This window comes from Pteropus vampyrus, unplaced genomic scaffold (assembly GCF_000151845.1).
Source record: "Pteropus vampyrus isolate Shadow unplaced genomic scaffold, Pvam_2.0 Scaffold9, whole genome shotgun sequence".
Lineage (NCBI taxonomy): Eukaryota > Metazoa > Chordata > Mammalia > Chiroptera > Pteropodidae > Pteropus > Pteropus vampyrus.
Window position 1 is genome coordinate 5,824,963 of NW_011888790.1, and position 23,701 is coordinate 5,848,663.

The following is a 23,701-nucleotide window of genomic DNA, read 5'->3' on the forward strand; positions in this document are numbered from 1 at the left end:
AAATTCTTCAATGTCATTCTCATCTACACACAGATTAAAGTTGTTTGCCATCTTGTACATAGCCTTGTTGATTTTTGCAACCTCCTCATCCTTGGCAAATCCCTTGAAGTCAAGGACAGACCTCTTAAGCGTCTTCTTCCAGATGCCATTCATACACTCCTTGGGGACATTACCCCAAGCCCAAGCAAGGTTCTTGATGTCGTCATAGATATAATCCTTCCAGAATTGCATCAGTGTCCTCCTCAGCTGCAGCAATAGCCTGGGCAAAGGTCCTCCTCAGGTAGTAAGCTTTAAAAGCTGCCGTAAGTCCTTGATCCATTGGGTGGGTCAAAGAGGTGGTGTTTGGGGATAGAAACATCACTTTGATAATGGGATGAAGATCACCAACAAAAGGAAGATGTCAAGGAGCAATGTCAACAATAAGCAAAATCTTGAAAGCTATGTTATTCTACAAACAGTACTTCATTTTGCTGGCAGAGCCACTCAGGAGGGCATCTTGGAAGAAGAACTGGGTCACCCATGACTTCTTATTGCTCCTGTAGTACACTGGCAGTGTATGCTTATTGGTATGCTTCAAGGTCCCTGGTTATCACTGTGACAGATCACAAAGGATTTCAATTGTAGCCTGCAACATTTTTTTCCAAGAAAGACTGTTATCTTGTCCTTAAAAGCCTTGAAACTTGGCATTGACTTGTCTTTCTAATGGGTGAAAGTCCTTTCAGGCATCCATTCCCAGAATAGAGAGCTTTCACCTATATCGAATATTTGTTCTGACAAGTAATTTTCCCCCACAATCAGCTTATCCATAGTTTCCAAAAATTCTTCAGGTGCCTTCACATCATCACTCGCAGACTCACCACTTACTCTCACATTATGTAATGGATAACAATTCTCGAATTGTTTAAACCATCCAGAGCTAGCAATAAATTCAACATTGTAGTTGGGTCCAGCCTTTTCTTACAACATCACAAACAACCTTTTTGCTTTGGCTGTGACCATCATGGTGATGAGAAGGATACACATCTCTGTCTGGTCTTTGATTCAGGTCATTAGAAGCTTCTCCATGTTGGATACAGGCCCTTCTCAAATTTTTGTTAGTCTCACTGCCTTCAATGAAGCAGATCCTTTAACAGCTTCCATCACCTTGGTCTTGCTCTTCAAGATTGTTGCTGTGGTGGAATGGGACATGCCTGACTGGCGAGCAATAACCATCACTGATTTTCCACCTTCGTAGTCTTTAATCACTTTTAATTTCGTTTCCAGGTCAGTCATGTGATGTGGCCTCTTACTGGTGACATTAGCAGTGGATTTTGTACGCTTAGGGGCCGTGATGAACAAAACAACATGAGATTAAATTAAGCACACAAAAATGATGCAGTCAAGAGACAGTAAACATGAGATGCATGAGGCTGCTGCTGTTGTAACATGGCATACTGTTTCACAGCAAACTTTTAAAAAATAAGTAGAATGAGTATACCCTAAAATAACAATAAAAAGTATAGTATAGTAAATATATAAACCAGTAAAAGTCATTTACTATCATTATTAAGTATTATGTATTGTACATAATTATATATGCTACACCAGGGGTTCCCAACCGCCAGGCCGCAGACTGGTACAGGTCCGTGGCCTGTCGGACATTGGGCCACACAGCAGGAGGTGAATGGTGGGCGAGAGAGGGAAGCTTCATCTGTATTTGCAGCCACTCCCCAGCGCTAGCATTATCCCTTGCCTCCACCTCAGATTCTCGTAGCATTAGATTCTCATAGGAGCACTGGTCTCTGGTGCCAAAAAGGTTGGGAACCTCTGTGCTATACAACTGGCAGAGCAGTCTAATTTATACCAGCCTCACCACAAACACGTAAATAATGCATTGTGCTATGATGTTATGACGGCTATGACATCACTAGACCATAGGAATTTTTCAGCTCCATTATAATCTTATGGAACCACTGTCATATATGCAGTCCGTCATTGACAGAAATGTTGTTAAGTGGCCCATGACTATAAAATAATGAAGTTACTAGTGGAAATTATTTTTAATCTTCTTATTTGACAAAACTAAACATCGCCAACCCTATTTTGGCCTGCAAGTCTATAATATCTCAAATTCAGAAAACACCGGGGTACTACATTGACAGTTACCTGGGTTAGCTGGTAAAAAAAAAACAAATTAAGTTACCCGGGTTACCTGGTGAAAAAAACAAATTAAAGTTCCTTGATATTTGCTTACCTGTCCTGCCTTGGCAACGCTTAGAATTCTTAAGATTCCCACTCTCAACAGTAACTTCTACCTCATACTGTCTTCCTGGTATGAGCCCTATGCCGTCTATGACATAGTGTGTTTCTTCCTTTCCCAAGGAGATGTTGAGCAGCACTGAAGAATCATTGAAGAGCAGGATACGATACTGCTCCCAGTCTCCAGCAGGGGGCGACCAGCTCACTACTAGGGACCTCGGGGAACTATGGCTGTTTGCTTCCAGGTTCCCAACTTTCTCTGGAACTAAATGGTGAAATGATGTCAAAAAAGAGATATTAAAAACAAAATGATAACAATACTCAATCACTTTACATGAGCAACAGTAGATAAGAGACCTAATATCTGCAACATTTCTATCCCCGCTTGATCTTCGTGGATTGCAAATGAGTGTTCTTTCCTCATTTTGGAGACTTTTGACAACTCAATAAATATGTGCTAAAATTATTTTATATATTAAAATCATTACTATATCAGTAATGCGATCTTCTGTAACACTGTTAATAATCTAGTGATACGAATACTGTGTTTTACTGATTGCACACCAGTTCTAGAGACAATTCTGATGTTGGGTCTAATAGTGATATTAATAGATGTAGCATTTTTGGAAGAGATACTGCATGTTGTGGTTACGAACCATTCTTCTTCTTCTTTTCCAACTGTAAAGACCAATCTTCCTGCAATAGAGCTCTGATCTTATTATTCTTTTGCTTAAAACATTCAAGATCTCTCCATTAACTACAAATAAAATATCGAGTCCTTGGGGCGGCACTTGTAGTTCTCCAAAATCAGACTCCATATCCTTCCAGGCTTACTTCCGGCTACTCCTGCAGCCACCCTCCCTCCTTCCCTATGCTCACAACCATTGTCCTCCAGGTGCTTGTTCCTCAGACCTGTAAGTCTCCTGGGCTCTTCTGCCTCTATGCCTTTGCTTATCTCATTCCTTTCACCTCAAATGCCCTTCTCTTTTTTCTCTCTTCACTTGCCAAGAGCTTCACTTTTTTTTTAGGTTCCAGTTGAAGACCGCTTCCTCTAAGAAGTCTTTACCGATCTTCTGAAAGAAAAGTTTGTTCTCTTGTCGGTCTGATCATATCGTTCTTATTCAAGACCTCTAATAGCAGAGAGGATGGACTCTGGAATCAGAGAGCCCGGTTTAAACTTCAGCCCTCCTGTTTACTGGCTGGATGACTGTCGACGAGTTATTTGACCTCTCCAAATTATCTGTAAAATGGCGGTAATAATAGGCTTTCTTGTGGTTTTGTTGTGAGAACTAAATGAAATAATGGTGTAAAGTATTTAGTCAGTGCCTGCAATATGGAAATATCAATACAATTACCATTGTTAAAATGTACTACAGTATTTTTATTATTTGTGTGCATATTCTTCTACACTCGTGTGATTAAAATGTAACTTCCTTAAAAGCAAAGGTCAGCAAAGTAATTATTTTAGGCTTTGTGGGTCACATGTGGTCTCTGACTGACATTTTTCTTACTTTTCCTTTTTTTTTTAAACCCTTAAAAAATGTAAAAAACACTCTTAGTGTGGGACTATACAAAAACAGGTCACAAGCCATATTTGGCCAAGGGTGTAGTTTGCTGAACTCTGCCATTTTAACAATTCCCAAAGCTCATAGTACAATAATTTACACATCGAAGGCATTGGGTAAATGTTTGGTGACTTAGATTAATAAAATAATTTAGGGAAAACATGGTTAAATGCTAACTGGTTCTCGCTTCAAGAGTTAATCAGAAATGTTTTATTCATTGGTATCAATGCTAATGAATTTATGCTACTTAAGTGGTGTAACATGAAATAGCACAGGGCAGAGCTAGTTATGCAGATCATGCAGGAATCAATCCAAACAAATTTGCTTAAATAACTCAGATGAATGCAACTAACCCTTTGCTTTACTCTGTATTTGGGGCCCTGGCCCATAGACACCCTCAATCATGTAGACCAAACTTCCCAGGGTGGGAAAAGAGTTTCCCTTCTAACTTATTCTGTCCTATTCCAAGATGGATCGGAGACTAATTTGGGCAACCAAAGAATATTCTGGAGCCCCAGACTCACCTGTTCTGCCCACTGCCATCTTCGGAGTGGCCAATTCACCAGAGACACAGCTAATGGTAACTTGATAAAGTCGTCCAGGGGTTAAGTTTTTAAACTGAGTTTCAGTAACCTGGGGTGCTAATATTCTAGATTCTTTGATGGTCCCTTGGTGAGACAGGGTAACATTGTAGGAATCCACATTTCCAGAAGGCCTTTGCCACTTGACTTTTAGAGAGGTCAGACTGCCATCATGTGTCACCTTCAGATTTGAGACTTCCATGGGAGCTAATTAGGAAGAAAGGAAAAGACACTTTACCTCAGGATATCTTACCAGTTCTTGTGGCCAAATTTTGACCTGAATTTTAATCCTGACAAGCCATACTCCTTGCACAGAAGAAAACAACTTCACGAGGCAAAAATAATACTGTAAAACCAAAGAAAGACTATCTGGCTAGTGGAAGGAGCACAAACATGGCGGCAGAAGTCTGGATTCTGGCTCACACTGAGTCATTAGTTGAGTAGGCAACCCTGAGTAACTCTGCCTATCTTACTGACCTTAGAGATCCTACTAGTAAATAAGGGCTTGGTCAAAAGACCTCGAGTGATCTTTACCAGTTTTAAAATTGTTTAAGTGGAATGCTCAAAGAAGTCTGTCATCTGCCTAACTTCCTCCCCTCCTTATGTATTTAATAATAGCAAGCACATAATAAATAGAGGGGTCAGTTGGCCACAACACAAAAAATACTTTATTTTTATTAATACTTTATTATCATGAAAAAATTAAAGTGTAAGAGTTGTGTCATTATTTCATCAATGGAAAATGATCACAAAATAATAAATAATTTTTCTACCTCTTCCCCAGGCTGTAATTTTGGGCCTCAACAATGGTATAATATAGATTAACAACACTTTATTAAAAAAATGAGCATAGCACACTGATTTTGCATAGGCCAGTTAGATGTGCAATTTGCTCTTGATATACATAGATATTTCTTAAGACATATACTACATTTTTGTTGAGAATGTCTACACATCTTTGAGATATGATAATAAAGGTATATGTAAAAAGATATCCCCAAGTATCATTCCCACTGGCCTCCTATAGTTTCAGAAACTCTCGTCACTAGAGTAATTTCTAAGGCACTACATATTTTAGAGTTTCTGTTAAAATTAGATAACTTTCCAAGAGAGGGGATTTATTAGACCCACTAGAAGCATGTAGTTTACACTCAATAAATATTGAATGAATTAATTAATGTGTATATGAATTATTCATTAAAACAGCACTGATCTGTTTATTGAGCTACATTAGGCTGTGAGAAAAGGTCCTTTAGTCCTGGATCTCATGACATGTTTTGTTGGATAGAAGTTTGGATAAAGGAGTAGGTCTTCGCATAGCACTGAGATACGTAATCCTGGGTCATGGTGAGTGATGCCACAAAAGCAGTAGATGCCTATTTAAGAGAAGGAAGTGGGAGTTCTTACCAAAGAGATTGGTATACTTAAAAGAGAAGCTGAGACTCTATCAGTTATTTACTTTGCTATTTCAGAATGTTGACAAGAGCTAGTCTAAACTTTAGAATGAAAGGGAATCAGTTTTTCTCTAAGTAGAAAAGTGGATCTATAATATGGGGGTCCTTTATAACATATAAATTTCAATTTGTCCTATATTACCATTATTCAAATAATTTAATAAGCCTTGTTTATTAAACATTTCCTTGATTCTTGCTTTTTTTTTGTTCAGCCATCTAGGGAACTTACCTGTCCTGGCTAGTTTCCATCTGTAGTTTTGCAGCCCTGCGGCCTCGGTCACAATGGTGAGATTATAGAGGTGACCAGGCGTCAGCCCGTTAAAAGTGTAAGAAGCAGTAGATTTGTCCACAACACTGCTATGAACGAGGATCCCTTTATCCATTAGCATCAGCTGATATCCTTCCACATTCCCAGAGCCATGGGACCACGAAATCAGGAGAGAATTAGTTTTTGCTGAAATACCAATATTTTTCACCGGGGATGGCACTAATGGGATAAAATGCATTTCCAAAGGGTCATTCATCACTTCCTTATAGAAGATATAGACACATTTAATTAAAAATCACACATTTATTTATGCTTCTCTGTATATCTAACTTGTATAATAACAAATGAAAACATCACTTTTGAAATTTCACTGGAATCTGGATTAATGCCCTTTCAAAGTCCACAGCCTAACACGATATCATAGTTTACCTATCTCCCCCACTGAATATGGATTTGGTAGTTTTTGCCAATAAAAGATGGTGTGGCATAGTAGAAAAGGTAAAAGGAAAGAACTATAGAAGATGAAAAATGGTAAGAGAGCAATAAAGCAGGAGAGAAAGACAGTACTTTATGGAAGGAAGTGGTGATGTGTAATTGATATTAGGATGTGTGGGTGCAAGCAAAGACTTGTTCCAAATATGGGAATATTTAGGAAACATGACTTGCTGTTGTGGGAAGAATATGCAAAGGAGGCAAACATTTGAAAAATAAGTTTTATGGCACAAACTCAGAAAATGCGGTTGCCTAAGACTTGAGTTAGAAAGGCCATTAGGAAACACTGACTTCATTTTGGAAAAAAATTCTAGTCTCAGAGAAGTTCCATGACCTGTTCAAAATAAGCCAGCAAGTTAGTAGCACAGCCACACCTGCTCTTTATTTTTAGTCCAGTCTTTCCACTGTATCACAAAAACATTTGTCTGTCTGTCTGTCTGTCTATCTATCTATCTACCTACCTACCTATCTACCTACCTACCTACCTACCTATACCTACCTACATGTCTATCTACCTACCTACCCATTTTTCACCTGGGAGCATTCTTACTTCCATTTCTTGAATTTAATCTAATTTCAAAAGGAGCATAGATTATTAAATATCCGACTATCTGTAAACAAGTCTTACCTGTTGATCCATTGGTATGAATTGTAGAGGAACGTTTATTTCCAGAAATAGCTGTGATGGCTATATTGTATTTGTTACCAGCAGTAAGGTTAAAAAATGCATATTCATTCCGTGAAGTACTTCCTTGAATTTGGGGCCCTCGTATCTTTTGGTTATCATCAAATAACTCCACCTCATACCAGGTGACTTTTCCAGAAGAAGGAGTCCACCAAACATGCAGGCTGGTTGAAGTAGTCTTCTCTTTATTGACCTCGAACCTAGCAGGGGGTAAAGGATCTGCAAGGTAAAAACCAAGAAAGAGAATGTGGCTTGAGACTTCTACAAATACATGCCTACCTTGCTATAATCCAGATTTATTTTCCTTAAAAAAAAATTAAGAATTTGCTACTCATGAAATAAACTGGCTTTTTATTCCACTTCTAAACTTAACCATTTCGTTTATAAAAGAAACCCACTCAGTCACTAGTCATATAAATTCTTTTTTCTAATAAAACTTTTTTGTTAAGACAACTCTGAGCTTGAAATTCCAAGTTAGGTGATATTTTCTTTGGCTTGTAAGTTTAGCACTTTTCAGACATTGACAAACATCCAGGCTACGCCTGGTTAAATACTGAAACTCTCAACAGAAAATACAGATATTAAGAAAAAATTTTGAAGTTTGTACCAAACTTTTTCTTCTTTAGGCTAGGATTTTGGAGGCTAAGTATACATAACTTTGGGTTGTTTTTAGATATCAGAAAACCACAAAAGAGACAGACCTGATTATGAGCCTAGGCTAGGTTTGCTCACCAAAATGAATTCTCCCAACAGATGGGATTCCCTATGTCCCTAGATTTTCAAAACCTGAGTTCTGGAGCTGCTGATGCCTCCAGAACAGGTGGAAATGGGTTAGTCCTGCACCCAGCTTCTCACTTAGTTTCAACTCTCAAAGCCATGGGTCAGTATGAGGAGTCCCATTTCTCCTGTATTGCCTTCACTTTGAAACCTGAAATAGATGAATAGCATGTCTCCAGGATAGGAACTAAGTCAATAGCGTTAATGAGCAGCCATTCTATGCTACAGTGAGACCGTGTGAGAAATAAGGCTCTCCCTACCCTGAATGCTGTGAGTAGAAACATCAAGAGACATTTACATATGAGTAATTTTCAGAAATCCTACATGGTTGTAGAAAGTGAAAGTAAGACTTTGGAGACTCAGTTTGAAGAGTCAGATCAGATGTTTTAGTGGCATGGCTGTAGAGATCTCAGTTCTTACCTACCTCCTAGTAAATTATGCTTTTCTCACAAAATAACTCCAGGAATTCTAGAATGTTCTTAGAACAGTATATGTTTTAAGAAGGTGTTTGCTTGTGACTAACATTAATACAAATAAGAACAGGGTAATCTTAGTATATATTCAAAAGGCATTTATGACCAGACAGCTCAAAGGACTATGGTCACCTAGAAGACTCTATACATAGACTAATTTCAGCCTATAATCAATCTAATGTCTTCATCTGTGTTTTTGGCTGATTTATATGAATACATCATACTGCAAAAATTCAATCAGTCACATAACATTTTATAATGTCTGTAATAAATAATATAAATGTTAGTTAACAAGTAAGCGGAGGTAGCAGTAACTTTTAAGAACCCAAAGCACAGGTGAGTCTGGAGGACAAGGTTGTGTGGTTTACACTCTAGCACAGCACAGGTTCACCTGAAGAGTACAGACTCTAGAGCTAGATGACCTGGGCTTGAATACAGCTCTCCTGCTTTGTGGCTGTAAACTCTGGGCAATTCTTTGCCTTAGCTGTCTCATCTATGCAATGCTGATAATAATGCTATCTTTTTAATAGAATTGTTATGAAGATTAAATTGAGCTAAACTTTATCTAGGGCACTAAGAACAGTGTCTGGCACATAGTAAGTGCTCAATGTTGGCTGGTATTATTATTCCTATAATCAAGAGAAGATCTTGTCCCAGAAGCAAAAAGATGCAGTGGCAGAGAACATGGGTTTTGGAGTCAGAAAGAACTTAATTCAAATAATGGCTCCATCCAGTATCAGTCATGCAACTTTGGTCAAGTTATTTAACCTAGCTAAGCCTCCATTTTCTCATCTTTCTGGGGAGAATAATAATCGCACCCATATTCTCAGATGTTTTGAGGAATAACAAAATATAGAGGAGACTTTACCTCTACACAATGGGCATACAATGGGCATTCAGTAATATAAACTTATTCTGTCTACTTGACCATAAAAAAAAAATATATCCTCTAAATCACTGACAAAATGGAGACAAAAGTGGAATACAATTTTTAAAAACTAAACCGATAAAAGCCTTAATTGCCTTTTTCATAAAAAGGAAACCTTGATAAAATCTTATCAATATATTCCCATGAACTAACTTTCTAAGCCTTAAGATAAAATAACAAATTCCCAAGGTGATTCTCATTCATAGGCTCTTGAGGAAAAACAGTAGTTTTTTCTTCTGGCAATATTATTTAAAATTTCTACCCTATATAATAGTCTATAACTAAGAATGTCATAATAAAAGGAAAGAACATAATTACCCCTTGCAGAAAGTTCTCTTGTTGCCTGGCAAGGATAAGTTACTACCGTGAGATTCCAATGGCCAGTGAAACTCAAGAACAACCTTGTCATAGCCAATGGAGAGGACACATTTTTGCTGAAGAGGCATTTTAAGGACAAAGATAAGAAGGACAACTGCTTTCCAGCGATAGCTTGAATGAGATCAATACTGTCCTGTCATCTATGTCTACAACCAAACTAGATAAAGGCTAAAGAAAATGATGTTATGATCAGTATAATCTAAACATATATAATCTGAAAAATGTGAGCTATAGAAAATGAATTTAAGGTTGCGTGCCTTGAGGGTGAAGTTCAGAAATGCAGACTTTATCTAATCTTTCTGAGCCAGAAAACAAAACAGTCAATCCTTTGTACATCCGCTAGAACAAAGGAACAATGAGATTGGGAAGTGCCTGGACTGCAAGAACCTGCTCTGGAAACAAACACTTAAAACCCCATTTATACCGTGATAAAGTCCTTTGCTGGCAGTTGTCCACTATTGCTAAGCATGCTGCCGAAGTTAAATAGTTTTCAGACACCTTTTCAATCTAAGCTCAATGAAAACTGTGCTGTACTAAAAAAACGTTTTCAATATTTTATTAGAAACAAATTAAATGATTTCATCAGGGATGCTAATTACACACACACACACACACACACACACACACACACACACACATATATGAAAAATTTTAATACTATTTGAAGACTTAGTTATGTTTGTAATCTTCTGGTCATATGGCAGATCATATGTAATTAAAAAACCCTACTTGACTTATGTAAGTTATGCTGTTGGCTAGAGGTATCAATGCACATATGTGTGCATTAGCCTTTCTGGTTTTTCCACCAATCACTCTCATATATACAGTTACCAGTGCAGTATTATAAACTATGAGAACTATTGAAAATCATAAATCATTAATTTAATCTCAATCAATATATCAAAATTTACCATTAGCCATAAATTTAAGACATCTTTGTGCTTCTTAGTTCCAGAGAGATCTGCAATATGGAATGCCAAATACAAAGTTATGCCATATTCATCTGCTGTATTTCAATGAATCTACCAGTTTAAGGAAGCCCCAGAATTTCATAAGTTAGCTTGATGTCAACTCAATTTTTCTGTTCTCAGAGAAAAAGATTAAGTTTAGCTAAATTTCTTAACCAAAATGAATTTTTCCTTTTTTCCTTTTTTTAACAATGTGACTTAGGAAGAGATATATATATATATATATCAAGCAATGTTTTTTTTTGAAATTCTTTTGTATGGCTATTAAATATTATAATCAATTGATATAGAAATTTCCAGAGTATTTAGATTCAAAACAATGGTATTTATTTTGGACATAAATCCAACCTTATAACCAGAGCACAGGCAATCCATGGGTTAGTGCCAAACACTTTTCTTGAAGTCATAATAGCACTGCAGTATATCTGTGTAAGACCTGATCATTTATAGTATGCTTTCTCAGTTTCAAAAACCTGCACCAAGGGATGGTTTGTGGCTTTTGCCCCACAGATGAACAAAATGAAAAAGCATTTTTTCACAATCTCCGGTTAGTTAAACATATCTCTTTTACTTTGTGATTATTGTTGTTTGATTATACTAGTCAACTTTCTGACTTACTTTAAGATGATATACTATATTATGCTAATATATCAGATTAACATGCATTTGATTTATCACCTTTATACACTAGACATGAAGTTCAGGAAGGAAAAAATCTTGAAAGGGAATTTAAAGCAGTTTTGACAATTATTTGCATCATCATTAACAACAATGCAGGATGCTTCATTATTTTGCAGGTCATCATATTTGGACCTAGCTATATAAGTTGTAGATGGCCTGCCCTCTGAGAGTTTAAGTTAAGACCCATGTGAAAAAGGTAAACGAAACATGCATTATCAGGGAGGTTGACTTTGATGTCAGACTAAACCTGAGTTCAAATTCCAACACTGTCACTTATGAGGGTGATTTTAGGGAAGCTGCTTAACTTCACTGATGCTCAGTTTCTTATCTGTAATACGGGACTAATGATACCTACTTTACAGAGTTGTGTTAACAGGTAATGGAGGTAAAGTGTTAAGTGCAGCCCTGGCACATGGTGGGCTCTCAGTAAATGGCAGTTGTTATGAATGTTGCTGCTGTTAAGGGTAATACAGGCAAACATTAATGCTAAATATGCAAGTGGAGAATGACATCCAAGGGCTAAAGTCTCAGAGGTGGACTTCACGAAGGAAATGAACTTGAGCAAGTTTGTAAGTTCAAGTATGACTTAGAAATCAGAGAAGAAAGGGCATTGCAGAATGAGAGGGCAGTTTAAGCAAAGAAACTAAAAAGCTCATTTCTAGTGAGTATTAGAGAATCATGTCAGCCTTGAGAGTACCCTGACGACTGATGGAGACTTTAACCCCCTTATCCCCATGATATCTTTCAGCAGCCCCACTCCAATTCTTGGATATTAACAATTGAGGCTTTCTCAATGTTATCTAAGTGACACATAAATGCAGCATAAAGAGAAGTCTCTTGGCTTCTTCTTCCAATTAGATTGCCTCTCTTATGTAGAAATTCACGAACTGTCACTTGATGTGTGCTTTCAAACCTGTATATCTAAACATTAAGAAATTGTTGTTAATATTAGGTACAAAAATAGTATTGTGGTTGTGTTTAAAAAATTCTTATCTTTCAGAAATGCATATTAAAATATTTATAAATGAAATTAAATGACTTGGGTTGCATCAAAATGATATGCAGTGGGGGAAAGGGTGGGGATATAGATAAAATGAGACTGGCTATCAATTGGTAACTGTTGAAGATAGATGATGAGTACGAGAATATTTCATTATTCTATTGTTTACTTTTTTATTTGCGTTTTTCCATATAAAAGAAAGAAAAGCAAAATTAAAAACAAAAATCCCTGGAATTCTATCTGTATGGGCAGCAGGAAAAGAGGAGAAGCAAATACAAGATGGATTGACTCTATGGAAGAAGCCATAGGCATGAGTCTATGGGGGTCTGAGCAGGACTGTTGAGGATAGGACAGTGTGGACATCACTCATTCAGAGGGTCACCAGGAATCAGAGCTGACTCGATAGCACATAACAAACACCTACTTATCATGTTAATTTTAGTTGCATATTATATGTTTAGGGTCATATAATTATCTTTATTTATATATATTTACACATATAAAATGTACTTGATTTCTCCTCAAAGGTCAGAAAAGTGTCAGAATTATTCTTTATTCCCCAGGGGGATTCCATCAAATTAGTGTCTGGGAATGAAAGGTGAAACAATTTTTGTTTGTTTGTTTTCCTCTCATTCTGTCTGGACAAAATCAATTTTATTTCTTTCTGGCTAACCAGCAGAATGCCATGCCCACCAAAAGAAGTCAGACTGAAGGAAGAAGCTTCCTAAGAACAGAAAAGAAGGTCAAGTTCAGAGCACTAGGTTGGCTCAGTCCATATACATAGCTCAGCTTCACTTTAGAACCCCTGAAATGACTGCAAATAGCTGGTTGCTAAATACTGAAGTCCATCACCAAGAGTTCAACACAACTGAAAATCAATAGCTGCTTATAATTTCTTCACACTAAAACATATTTAATCATTATTCTACCCCTGTGTAGGCTATGAATGTATAGATTTAAGGTATTTTGTAATATATTTTTTCCTTTTTTAAAAAGTTGACTTGAAAAATAATAATAAAATATTATATGATAATTTAAAAAAACTAATACCAACTTAAAATTTGTATCCTTGGAGTTGGAGCCAGTAAACCAGGGTTCAATTTCTGGGTCTATCCTATATTAGCTGTGTGGATTTGTGATCTGTTAACTCTTAGAAATATCAATCTCATCTCCAACGTGAAAGTAATAACAGTAAATTTACTGTATACTTGGTATGTGACAGAAACTATTCTAGAATTTATGTACAAACCACTTAAAACTTCAAAAAGATCCTATAAAGTAGGCACTATTTTTATTATCATCTTCATTTTACAGATTCGGAAAACAGTCTTGGAGAGGTTAGTAACTAGCCCAAGGCAACTTGGCTAGTAAGTGAGAAGGAAGAGGTGCTAGCTTTCAGAACTCAACTCTTAATCACTATGCAACCTGCGCCTTCACAATACTTCCTCCGCAGGATTTCCATGAGGATAAAATTAAACAATATATGGTCGGTATAATATTTATTTTATTTATATAGATCTAACCATGCAAAAAGAGAAATGGTACCAAAATCTTAATGCCAACTAAAACTACAAAAACTGTCAATAACTCTTGAACCTTAGTATGTATTGAACTACTCTGATATTTGTTTAAAATTATATACCCTAGGCTCAACTCTTTCTAAATCCAATACATGTGGGATAGAAAACCAAGAATATGCTTTGATAACAAGCTTTGCAAGAGATTTTGATGCAAGTCGTTTATAGACATTATTGAGAAACAATGGCTTATGTTTAAAGCTATATAAATGTTATGGGCTGAATTGTGTCCTTCTAAAATTAATATGTTGAAGCTCTAACCTCCAATACTTCAGAATGTGGCTATATTTGGAGATAAGGCCTTTAAAGAGGTAATAAAATTAAAATGGGGTTATGGAGGGTGCCTAATCCAATATGACTGGTGTCTTCATAAGAAGAGATTAGACACAGACAACACAGAGGGATAACCATGTGAGGATATAGCGAGAAGGCAGCCATCCGCAAGCCAGTCAGAGAAGCCTCAGAGGAAACTTGCTAACACCTTGATCTGGGACTTCTAGGCTCCAGAATTGTGAGAAAATAAATTTCTGTTGTTTAAGCCACTCAGTATGTCGTATTCTGTTATGAAAGCCCCAATAAACTAGTACATTAAGCAACATTTTGAAGTAGAAATAATAGCTGATATGGTGATTTGGTAAACACAGCTTCTCAAATATTTTTTTATTAAAGACAAAGGAATTAACCACATTAAAAATGCTGGTTTTTTTTTTTTTTTTCTGATTACTAACTAACTAAGAAGAAGGCATATGCCACTAAGATATTCTTCTTATAAGTAAAGTTGTCTACCACCAGAATACTCCTCTGGCCCCTATAACTTACCCATAACCCAAGTAGAATAGGCACATTCTCCCAATAAAATATTAATTTCATTCATTCATATTTACTTACCTATGTATCTATGTATATCTGTCTATCTATCTATCTATCTATCTATCTATCTATCTATCTATCTCTCTATCAATCCATCTATCTATCTATCTGTAATCTATCTATTTAGTCATCCATCTATCCATCCATCTATCCATTTAATCAATATTTATTGAACATGTACCATGTGCTAGATGCCATTTTTAGGTACTGAGAAACTACTGCTTATTGATGGGAAGATAAAAGCCTGACAAAAATTCTAAATGAAAACTCAAAAGTTTCATTTAAACAAACTAAAATGTCCTTAGGAGGCATTCAGGTAAGGAAATAAATGAAGTGGTCCAGGGGGATTCCAGTGAATTGCTATCTAAAAAGAGAGAAACCATAACTTCACTCTAGAGAGTTCTAGGCATAGTGGCTCAGTTTTGCCAAATCTTCTAATATTTTAAAAGAATCCATATATCTGTTTTTTTATGTGAAAAAAATTTTTTTTTAATGCTGGTGAAATAATCTGAAATTTCCACAAACACTTCATGACCCAAATATAACGTATCTGTTATTTAGACACTGAGACACCCCCAGGGGCTACCAGGTTGCAGCTCCTGCTCTAGACTGAGGAGCACACAGTGCTGCAAAAGTACTGAGTTCTTCAGTATCTACTATCTTTATACCTGCTTTGTAATGAACTCACAAATAAATAATTTAGCTTTCAAATTATTCTTAGTCACCACTAAATAATTTGGCTTGGCTTTCAATTGATCTTGGTTGTTTCATTGACCATTTAGTGGCCAAAGAAACCTGAGAACTACCCAGTGTCTTCTCTATGGTTATGAAAATATGGCATATACCAGGCAGGACAATTTCACCCAGAAAAGATGAGGCAAAGCTCTGATCACCTACATCATGACTTTCTCTCATCTTCACACAGGACTGCAAGGGCGAGGATCATGTATTGTTTGTCATCTTTATAAGCTCACCAGTCACTACCTGGTGTAATTTTCTGCAGAATCCACGCTTGATAAATGTTTGCTGAACTGAATTTGAATCCACATGTGTTTTTTGACTCTGATTTAAAATCCAGAGTGAAAACTGATTGTTGTTGAAATAGTTCCCATTTAATTAAAATTTTGATCTTTAAGGTCATGTTTACATGACAACAAAATAACTAGCTATTTTAGAAAATTTATCAGGAAAACAATCAGACAAATCACACTTGGAACAATACAGAGATAATCTAAGCAACTGCTGTATCTCTAGCCAAATCATGTCTTGCTCTCATTTTATTTTATTCTAGACCAAAAAGAGAGGCAAATTGGCATAAGGAAGAAAAACGCACTTTGAATGACATTTTTTGTTTGAAGTTATTTCTCAGAGTTAATATTATACTACTAGTTAGTCCTGCTTTAATATAGTAAAATATAATTTGTAGAGCTCATATCTGTAGCTTAGCAATTAATATATAGGAAGACTAGTAGTTTCTCTTAAATAAAGGAAAAATTCATATATTTCCTTAAAATATAGAAAGCACTAAAGACAAAAATAAATAACTAACCAAAAAAACTCCCTAAAACATTTTTTTATATCTTAAGTTTAAAAAATTTACTAAAAGTTATTTTTTAAATGTAGAGAATCCTAAGACTGGTTATACCATCATATGAATAAGTGTGAAAAAATTATCATTATACAAATGTCACCTGCAAGTTTCATTCTTCACATTTATCATGGATCTCATAAAATTTGTGGTGAAAAGTATATTTGTGGTACTTTAAAAAGTAACTCCTTAAGAAATATGATGAAAATCTGAATGCCAACACATTGTGAATGTTGATGAAGTTTTTTTTTAACTCAACATAGTCAATAAAATGCAAATATTTCTTACATTTCACAATATCTCTGGACTTGAAACACCTGCATGCACAACTAAACCCAAAGCGCATTCTAACTAGTAACATCCACACTAAGTCCTTTTCCATCAACGTTTTTTTTCCAAAAAGTAAAACTTCTGGGTTAAATGTCTGTATTCTGGCTTCTGAATGTCTTCATCTTTTCTTCCATAAGTTACTAAAGACTCACTTATTTTAAAAAATCATTCTGCTCCATTCAACATAGACATCTTATCAAATGTAATGAACACTTTTGGAAGTTCTATGTTATAAATTTCACAGTATTAGCAATCTGAGTGTTCACAAAACTGTCTTCACATACCAAGAAGCCAACAACTTTATGACTAAAAATCCAGCTACTTAAACTCCTGTAGGATGTTCTAATTATGTGGTTGATTTCAGTCTCCTTGATTCCACATAAAAACATAACCAAATTCCTAACAAGTGGTGTCTCTTTTCAATTTAAATTCCTGAAAATCTCAGAAACTATCTAAAAGTTTCATCTGAAGGAAGTCAAGTCATGTAACTGGGCATTCTTAATTTTTTTCTTTGAAAAACGTAAGAATTAATATTTGATTGACTTATTACATGAACTCAGTTACATTTCCTGACCCTGAGAATGGAAAATTCTTACTCCTCTTTAAAAAACCAGAGCTAAAAAAAAAAAAAAAGTGATCTTCGTTCAGGTTGAATGAGAAAGAATAGTAAGGACAACACATTTCTAAATTTAACTTCTGGAATTTTTTAGTTAAATTTGACTTTCTAGATGAAAGTAAGCGTTCACTATTGTAATAAATAAAAATAATGTTTAAAGGAAGACCAATGAAGTTATAAAATATCAGAGATGTTAGAGAATTTAGAGCACATCTGAGGATGGCCTGGGGATTAATGGGTAATGTGAACAACAGTCCCTACCTAAGTTGTTGGCACTTGGTAAGAACTTGGACCTGAATGACTAAGTCTAACACTCTCATTTTACAGGTAAGAAAATTGAGGCCAGAAAGACATACTTAGTATATATATGTATGCATGGAAGGGTTTTCCGAAAGTGTGAGGAAAATCATTGAATTGAGGTAACAGAGTAACCAAAGGACATTCTCTGATACTATGCAGTTTTAGTTACATGATACGAAATAACTTTCATACCCTCATTTCAAGGGACTTTTCTAATTTTCTCTAATGAATGGCTCTATTCTGTTTCTGAAGATTTTATGTATTGATTCCAAAAATAAAACTAAATTAAGGAAATGCATATCCCTAATCATTGCGCTCCACTATTTATTCTAAAAACATTTACTTAAAATTGTTCCAGGGCTTGACAATTTAATGCAATGTAAGCTCAAACCACATCATTTTAACAGATTTCCCCCATAGCCCACAGTGTCTCTTTGCTGCACTCCCCCTCCCAGCGGCTGGTCTGCTGTTTTCAGCGCTAAGTAAGTCCTCAAAATTTAACCAAGCTGCTTCTGGCCAGATCTGAGGATACTTATTTTCATCTTTATTTTTTGTATGCCTGGAATTCAAATGAAACACCAGCTTGATAAGCCCTGGAGTGGCCTGGACATCCAACAGCACCTGTCACCCTTACCTGTTTGCAAGACCTCGATTCTCTCTTCTCCATCCAGCGACAGAATTCTGAAGTTATAGATGGTTCCCGGTTGTAAATCCTTGGGTTTACATTCATAGGTGGTGTTGTCTATCTGCATGGGGTGGCACCTCACGAACCCTGACGTATCACTGCTATAGATGAGGCTAAAGTTACAAGGAGGACCCAAAGTTCTCCACTGGAGAGATGCAGACCGGCTGAAGACCCTGGACTCCGTCACGGTGAAGTTACATCTCACTTGCTCCCCCAGTCCAGTCTGCAAATGAACCAGAGACAACAGCTGAAGCCCACAGTCTGGACTGTCCAAGGACATGTCCACAGCAAACTCCCTGAGATGCCTTCAGTCACCTCTCGCCCCCAGTTTCAGCCCATCTCTTTACTCTCCAGCCAAGGAAAAGGTAGCAACTTTCTTCCTGGCTGCTCTTTCTCCAGAGAAGCTAAAGAAAGGTGGCTTTTTGACTTTGACAGTAGGACGAGTTGTCAAGTCTGGCTGCGGGATCAGAAGAGGATCTTTCTTCTCCAGGGAGATAAAGAAATTATGCCACCTCCCTCTCCAAAACAACCCAGGAGACCAGAAAGTGGAGTGGAATTTGGTTCTTGTCGGGGAGGAGGCACGTCAGCCTGTGACCTCTCCTCCGCCACTCACCTGCAGCAGGCTCAGTGCGGTCCACAAGGCCAACCCCGCTCCATGGCTCAGCATCGCGCTCAGTGTTTCCTACCCAGACTCGGTCGAGGGGCTGGGACGAGGGTGGCCCGACGGCCTCGTGGGGAGCCACTTGTTGCGCGCGCTCAGCGCGCGGGGCGGGCGCAGAGCGCTTCCCTCCGGGCAGGTGACGCGCAGGGGCCACCGCGGCCGCCTCTGCTGCTGCTGCTGCTGCCGCCCCGGACGGGCTGCGGACGCAAGAGGCGGCAGGGGCAGGCAGCGCGCCGCCTTTCCCACGCTGCCATTCTGACCCGCGCTGCCTCGCCCCGCGCCCCGTCCGCGGACTTCCGCAATCAAAAGGCAATTTCCTTGTCTCCCGGCAGAGGAACAATGCGCCGGCGAGGGAGGGAGCCCCGAGGAGCCAACGCTTGAGGCTGCCAAGAGGGCCCGAGGCGGGCCAAGTTACCCCCTGCATCCCCCCGCCCTGCGCCGCAGTCTCCCGGGCTAGGGGTCCTGTCCGGGTCGGCTAAGACCTGCCTCCTCTTTCTCCTCCCTCCTCCCGCCTCCCCCCGCCCCGACTTTCACTTTTTCCCACTCTGTGGTCCTCAACACCGCTGTCTTAGCCACAGTCAATACTTGGCTGCCTCTCACTTTCCAGCCCCTCACCCCTGCCTCTTCCTCCATCCACACCCAGAGCCTCCCCCTCCTTATCTTCCTTCCTATCTTCCTCATCTGCTTTCTCCAGGGCCTCTTTTCCTAGGAATAAACTTAACCACAGCAGATTTCCCTAGGTCGTCTACACTCTTTCCTGAAACTTTTTATTAGAGTGCTTTTGCCCTTTTCACCTCAAAGCATTCATTTGTCCCAATGCGCATCCTCCTGACACTAGCAAGAGAAAAAGACCCCCAAAGGATCTTGTTCGTTGTCAACTTGACCTTTTTTTTTTTTTTTGCCATTCTCTTTCCCTGTTCTCTTGTGTAGGGGTCTGTCTTCTCTAAATCTTATGCAAATGGTGCTAACCAAGAACAAATATAATCACTGCCAATTATTCAACCCACAATCAAAGCAGTTCCATCACTCACCATCCAGTAGTTAAAGCCATTTCATCCATAATTGTCCAAGCAATATAAAAAAGCAACATAAACTCTCACAGAAAATACTATTGATGACTCAGCTCCCCCACACATTACAAAAAAATTGGAATTTATTCAGTTTCAGCGCTAACTTTACGCTTTTTACCAACTGCCTCATTAACTGAATGATTATGTATCCGAAAGTGGATTTAAAAAGTTCCCAATAACTGTAGAGCAAATATGTTTAATTTTGTTTAATAATAAAATATTGCAATAACTTTTATAATATCTGATTGCTTTTTGGGGGGTGTTATCCCTGACAACTGGCAAAAGAGATGACACTCCACATTTTAATTTTCAAATCAGAATACTCTGGAGCTAAATCAATGGGAAAGATGATATATTCCCTTCTTTTTCGAATAGATTATACATAAAGCTATATTATTGACTACTATATTGACTGTAACTATTTGGAGGAAAAGCAGAAGATAGGGAAAGAGTGAAGATTGTTTCAATTCTTTTAGGAAACATGTTTTTTAAAATTTTTTGATGAAAAATGAAGTTTCTATCCCTTTCAGAGATTCTATGGGCTTTCAATCTTCAGCCACGAGAGATCTCGAATCTTCTTTTCAAGTTAGCAAACACTCAGAAGGTCAAACCTAAAACATGTGTGTATTTCGGGGAAAACCGAATCTTTCCTATTTCTCTGCATGGGTCTCTTGTTTTACAAAAGGGCTTTCTCCCTCTGTAATTTGTGCCCCGCCCCCTCCAAATTCAGTGGCTTTTCACAGCCTGACATGCTTTTCAGCATTATCTGAGAAGGCCCCTCCTCTCTTTTAGATACTGCAAGCCTACAGTCTGACTTTAGCCTTTACAGGGATCTTTTCTTAGCTTTATTTATTTCGACATTACCTTTTTCTTTTCTTACTAAATTCAGAAAACAATGTGGTTTCCTCATCTGTAAAATTGGAATAATATCTACTCTGAATACTTCTCAGAGCTATTAGAAAGAATAAACAAGATCATATACATTAAAGCACCTTTGCAAATTTTACTATGCTGTACAAGTATCTGTTTGCCTAGTAATAGATGGCATCTAAATCACCTTTTTTGCTCTTTTAAATTTATCTATCACATAGGTTGCACTTTCTTAATTTCTGCTGCTTATTCTTCCTTTGTCTTTTCCACTGAAGTTTATAACATTTTCTCATAATTACCACTCAGATTTGGAGTCTTCTCACACAAATATACTAAATGCTCTTCTGTTCTTTGAGGAAATCTTCAGTAAATCCTATCTCCTACGTATTGTACCCTATAAATTAATTTTTAAATTATTTTTTATTTCTAATATACTATCTAACAATTCTTCCTGATAAACCTTCCTTTGGTCCAGGTAAATGCACCAAAAAGGTAAAATTTGAAGAGGACTAATCAAATAAGGCAATAACAAAATATCCTCACAAAAACATAGTTTAGCTACTTCCAAATTCTGTTGCTAACAGTCATCTGCTAATAATGCCCTTAGGAATAGGAATTTGGGAAAGGAGTAATTTCTTTAAATACAATTATTTTATTTTTGATCTATCAAAGAAACAAAAATTTAGAATCATGTGTTGTCTTTTATCTATTTTAATATCAACGTATACGAAGAATCATAGCAGTACATGAAAGAAAGGATCAGTAGTCACATATGTAACTGCTAGTTCTTTTTTTTTTTTTTGGAGATTCTTAAGACTCACAACAGAGTGCCCAAATAATTAGTGGATCCTAAATAACCTATAAGAATTAACATATTCTGAAACAACAAGGAAAATTTAATATTAGGCTTTTACTGTTTTTTTCTTTGTTCTCATCTTTGTTTGGAATTCCTCAACTTCTTTTTAATCTATTCATCCTGCATAATGACACTGCATTTGCTTTAGAAGTTACTGCATTCCAGGAATTTGGAATCATCCACTCTGAAATTTTCAGGGGATAACCTCTTCTCCTTGCCACTAGGAAACCTTTCCTAGACTGCATGGAAAGGGAGGGGCTACTTTTGATTAGATAAGAGCGAACAAACAGGTGTCTTTTAAACAAATTGTCATGGCAATTAATGATTATGTTATAATTTACGTATTTATTCATTATAAATTCATGGGTGAAAGCATGGATCTCATCACATTAAGAACATAGATGTCAAATGATGCAACCTGTCGTCAGGAGTCCAGGGGCTACACTTTGAGAACTGCTACTGCAGATCATGGTTTGAGCTTGATGTGGGGAAGGTTGAGGGGATAAGGAGAGGACAGACTGGACTGGTAAAGTTGATTGGTTGATTCAGACACCTCACCCATGACCTAAAAGATCCTTTATGACCTGGCCTCTGCCCACTCCACACCTCTCTCCTGCTTGCTTCCTATGCTCTAATGGCCTGGGTCTGATAATTGACTTATTCATTCAGCAAATACTGACTGAGCCCCAGGCTCTGGTTTAGGTTTTGGAGACTCCCCCATGGAGCTTTTTTCTGCCCCAGGGCCTTTGTGCCTGCTATTTCATCTTCTTAGACCACTCTTCCCCAGGTTCTCTGCTTGGCTGTCTTCCTTTCACTGTTTACATCTCAGCTTAAAAACTCTCATAGGAGGCAAGCCGTTTCTGACTTCACAAGGAAAAAGTGTCCTTGTATTATCCTTCCTCTCAGCAACCCATTAGTTTAATTCAGAGCATGAATGACATTTGGTAATAATTTAATTATTCATAAGTTTGTGCACTACCTGCTTTCCCAGGGCATATGGGGAATTCCCTTAGAGCAGAGTCTTTCTCTGTCTTCTTGCACTGAGCTTGGCAAAAGAGTAGTTTCAACAAATATTTGTTAATGAATGGATGAATGAATGAATGAATGTATCTTTGTAGTGCCTCGGTAAATATTTTTATGCAAATAAATACTTTAAACAAGTCCTTCTAAACATTAAATATCTTGGAAGGGAGGGAAGGAAAGAGCAGAGAAAAAAAAGAAAAAAGGAGTAAAAAGAACAGAAGATTGATTTTGAAGAGAAAGAGGTGGGAAGGAAGATTAAAGAAGGAAAAGGAGAAAGAGGAGGAAGTAGTAACCTTTAGGACACCATAGCAACCTTTAGGACACCATAGCAACCTTTAGGACAATGGTTCTCAGAAGGTGTCATCAGCGTCATCTAAGAACTTGATAGAAATGCAGATTATAGGGCCCTACAACAACTCTGAGGAATCCTGTGGTGGAGCCAAATAATCTGTTTTTATTTGTTTGTTTGTTTGTGAGAAAGAACTATTCAAATTCCAGTCTTAGATCATCAATCCCCATACCCTAAACCTTGCCCTGGATATCATTTTATATTAAAGAGAGTTAATAATATCTCATTGTTCTTTTTCTTTTAAATTTCACTTAGATCTTTAGTTACAAGAGGCTACGTGAGTGATTTAGAAGGTCTTGAACAATTTTAGAATGTGTTGAATAAGTAAATTTTTACTAAATCTCCCATCATAATATTTTGCATCACCATTTGAGTTTAAGATTCTGAGTCACTTAATATTTTATATCATATATATTTA

The 23,701-nt window shown here is 37.3% G+C and overlaps 1 protein-coding gene across 1 annotated transcript in view; it reads right to left on the reverse strand.

Moving 5' to 3' along the window:
* PTPRB (protein tyrosine phosphatase, receptor type B) overlaps positions 1-23,701 on the reverse strand; it is a 99,979-nt gene that overhangs the window by 57,312 nt on the left and 18,966 nt on the right. The window contains exons 4-8 of the mRNA XM_011375175.1: positions 18,404-18,677; positions 7,227-7,502; positions 6,068-6,325; positions 4,328-4,591; positions 2,234-2,503 (exon numbers count right to left, since the gene is read on the reverse strand). Of these exons, the coding sequence (XP_011373477.1) occupies positions 2,234-2,503; positions 4,328-4,591; positions 6,068-6,325; positions 7,227-7,502; positions 18,404-18,677 (1,342 nt within the window). The remainder of the gene's footprint in view (positions 1-2,233; positions 2,504-4,327; positions 4,592-6,067; positions 6,326-7,226; positions 7,503-18,403; positions 18,678-23,701) is intronic.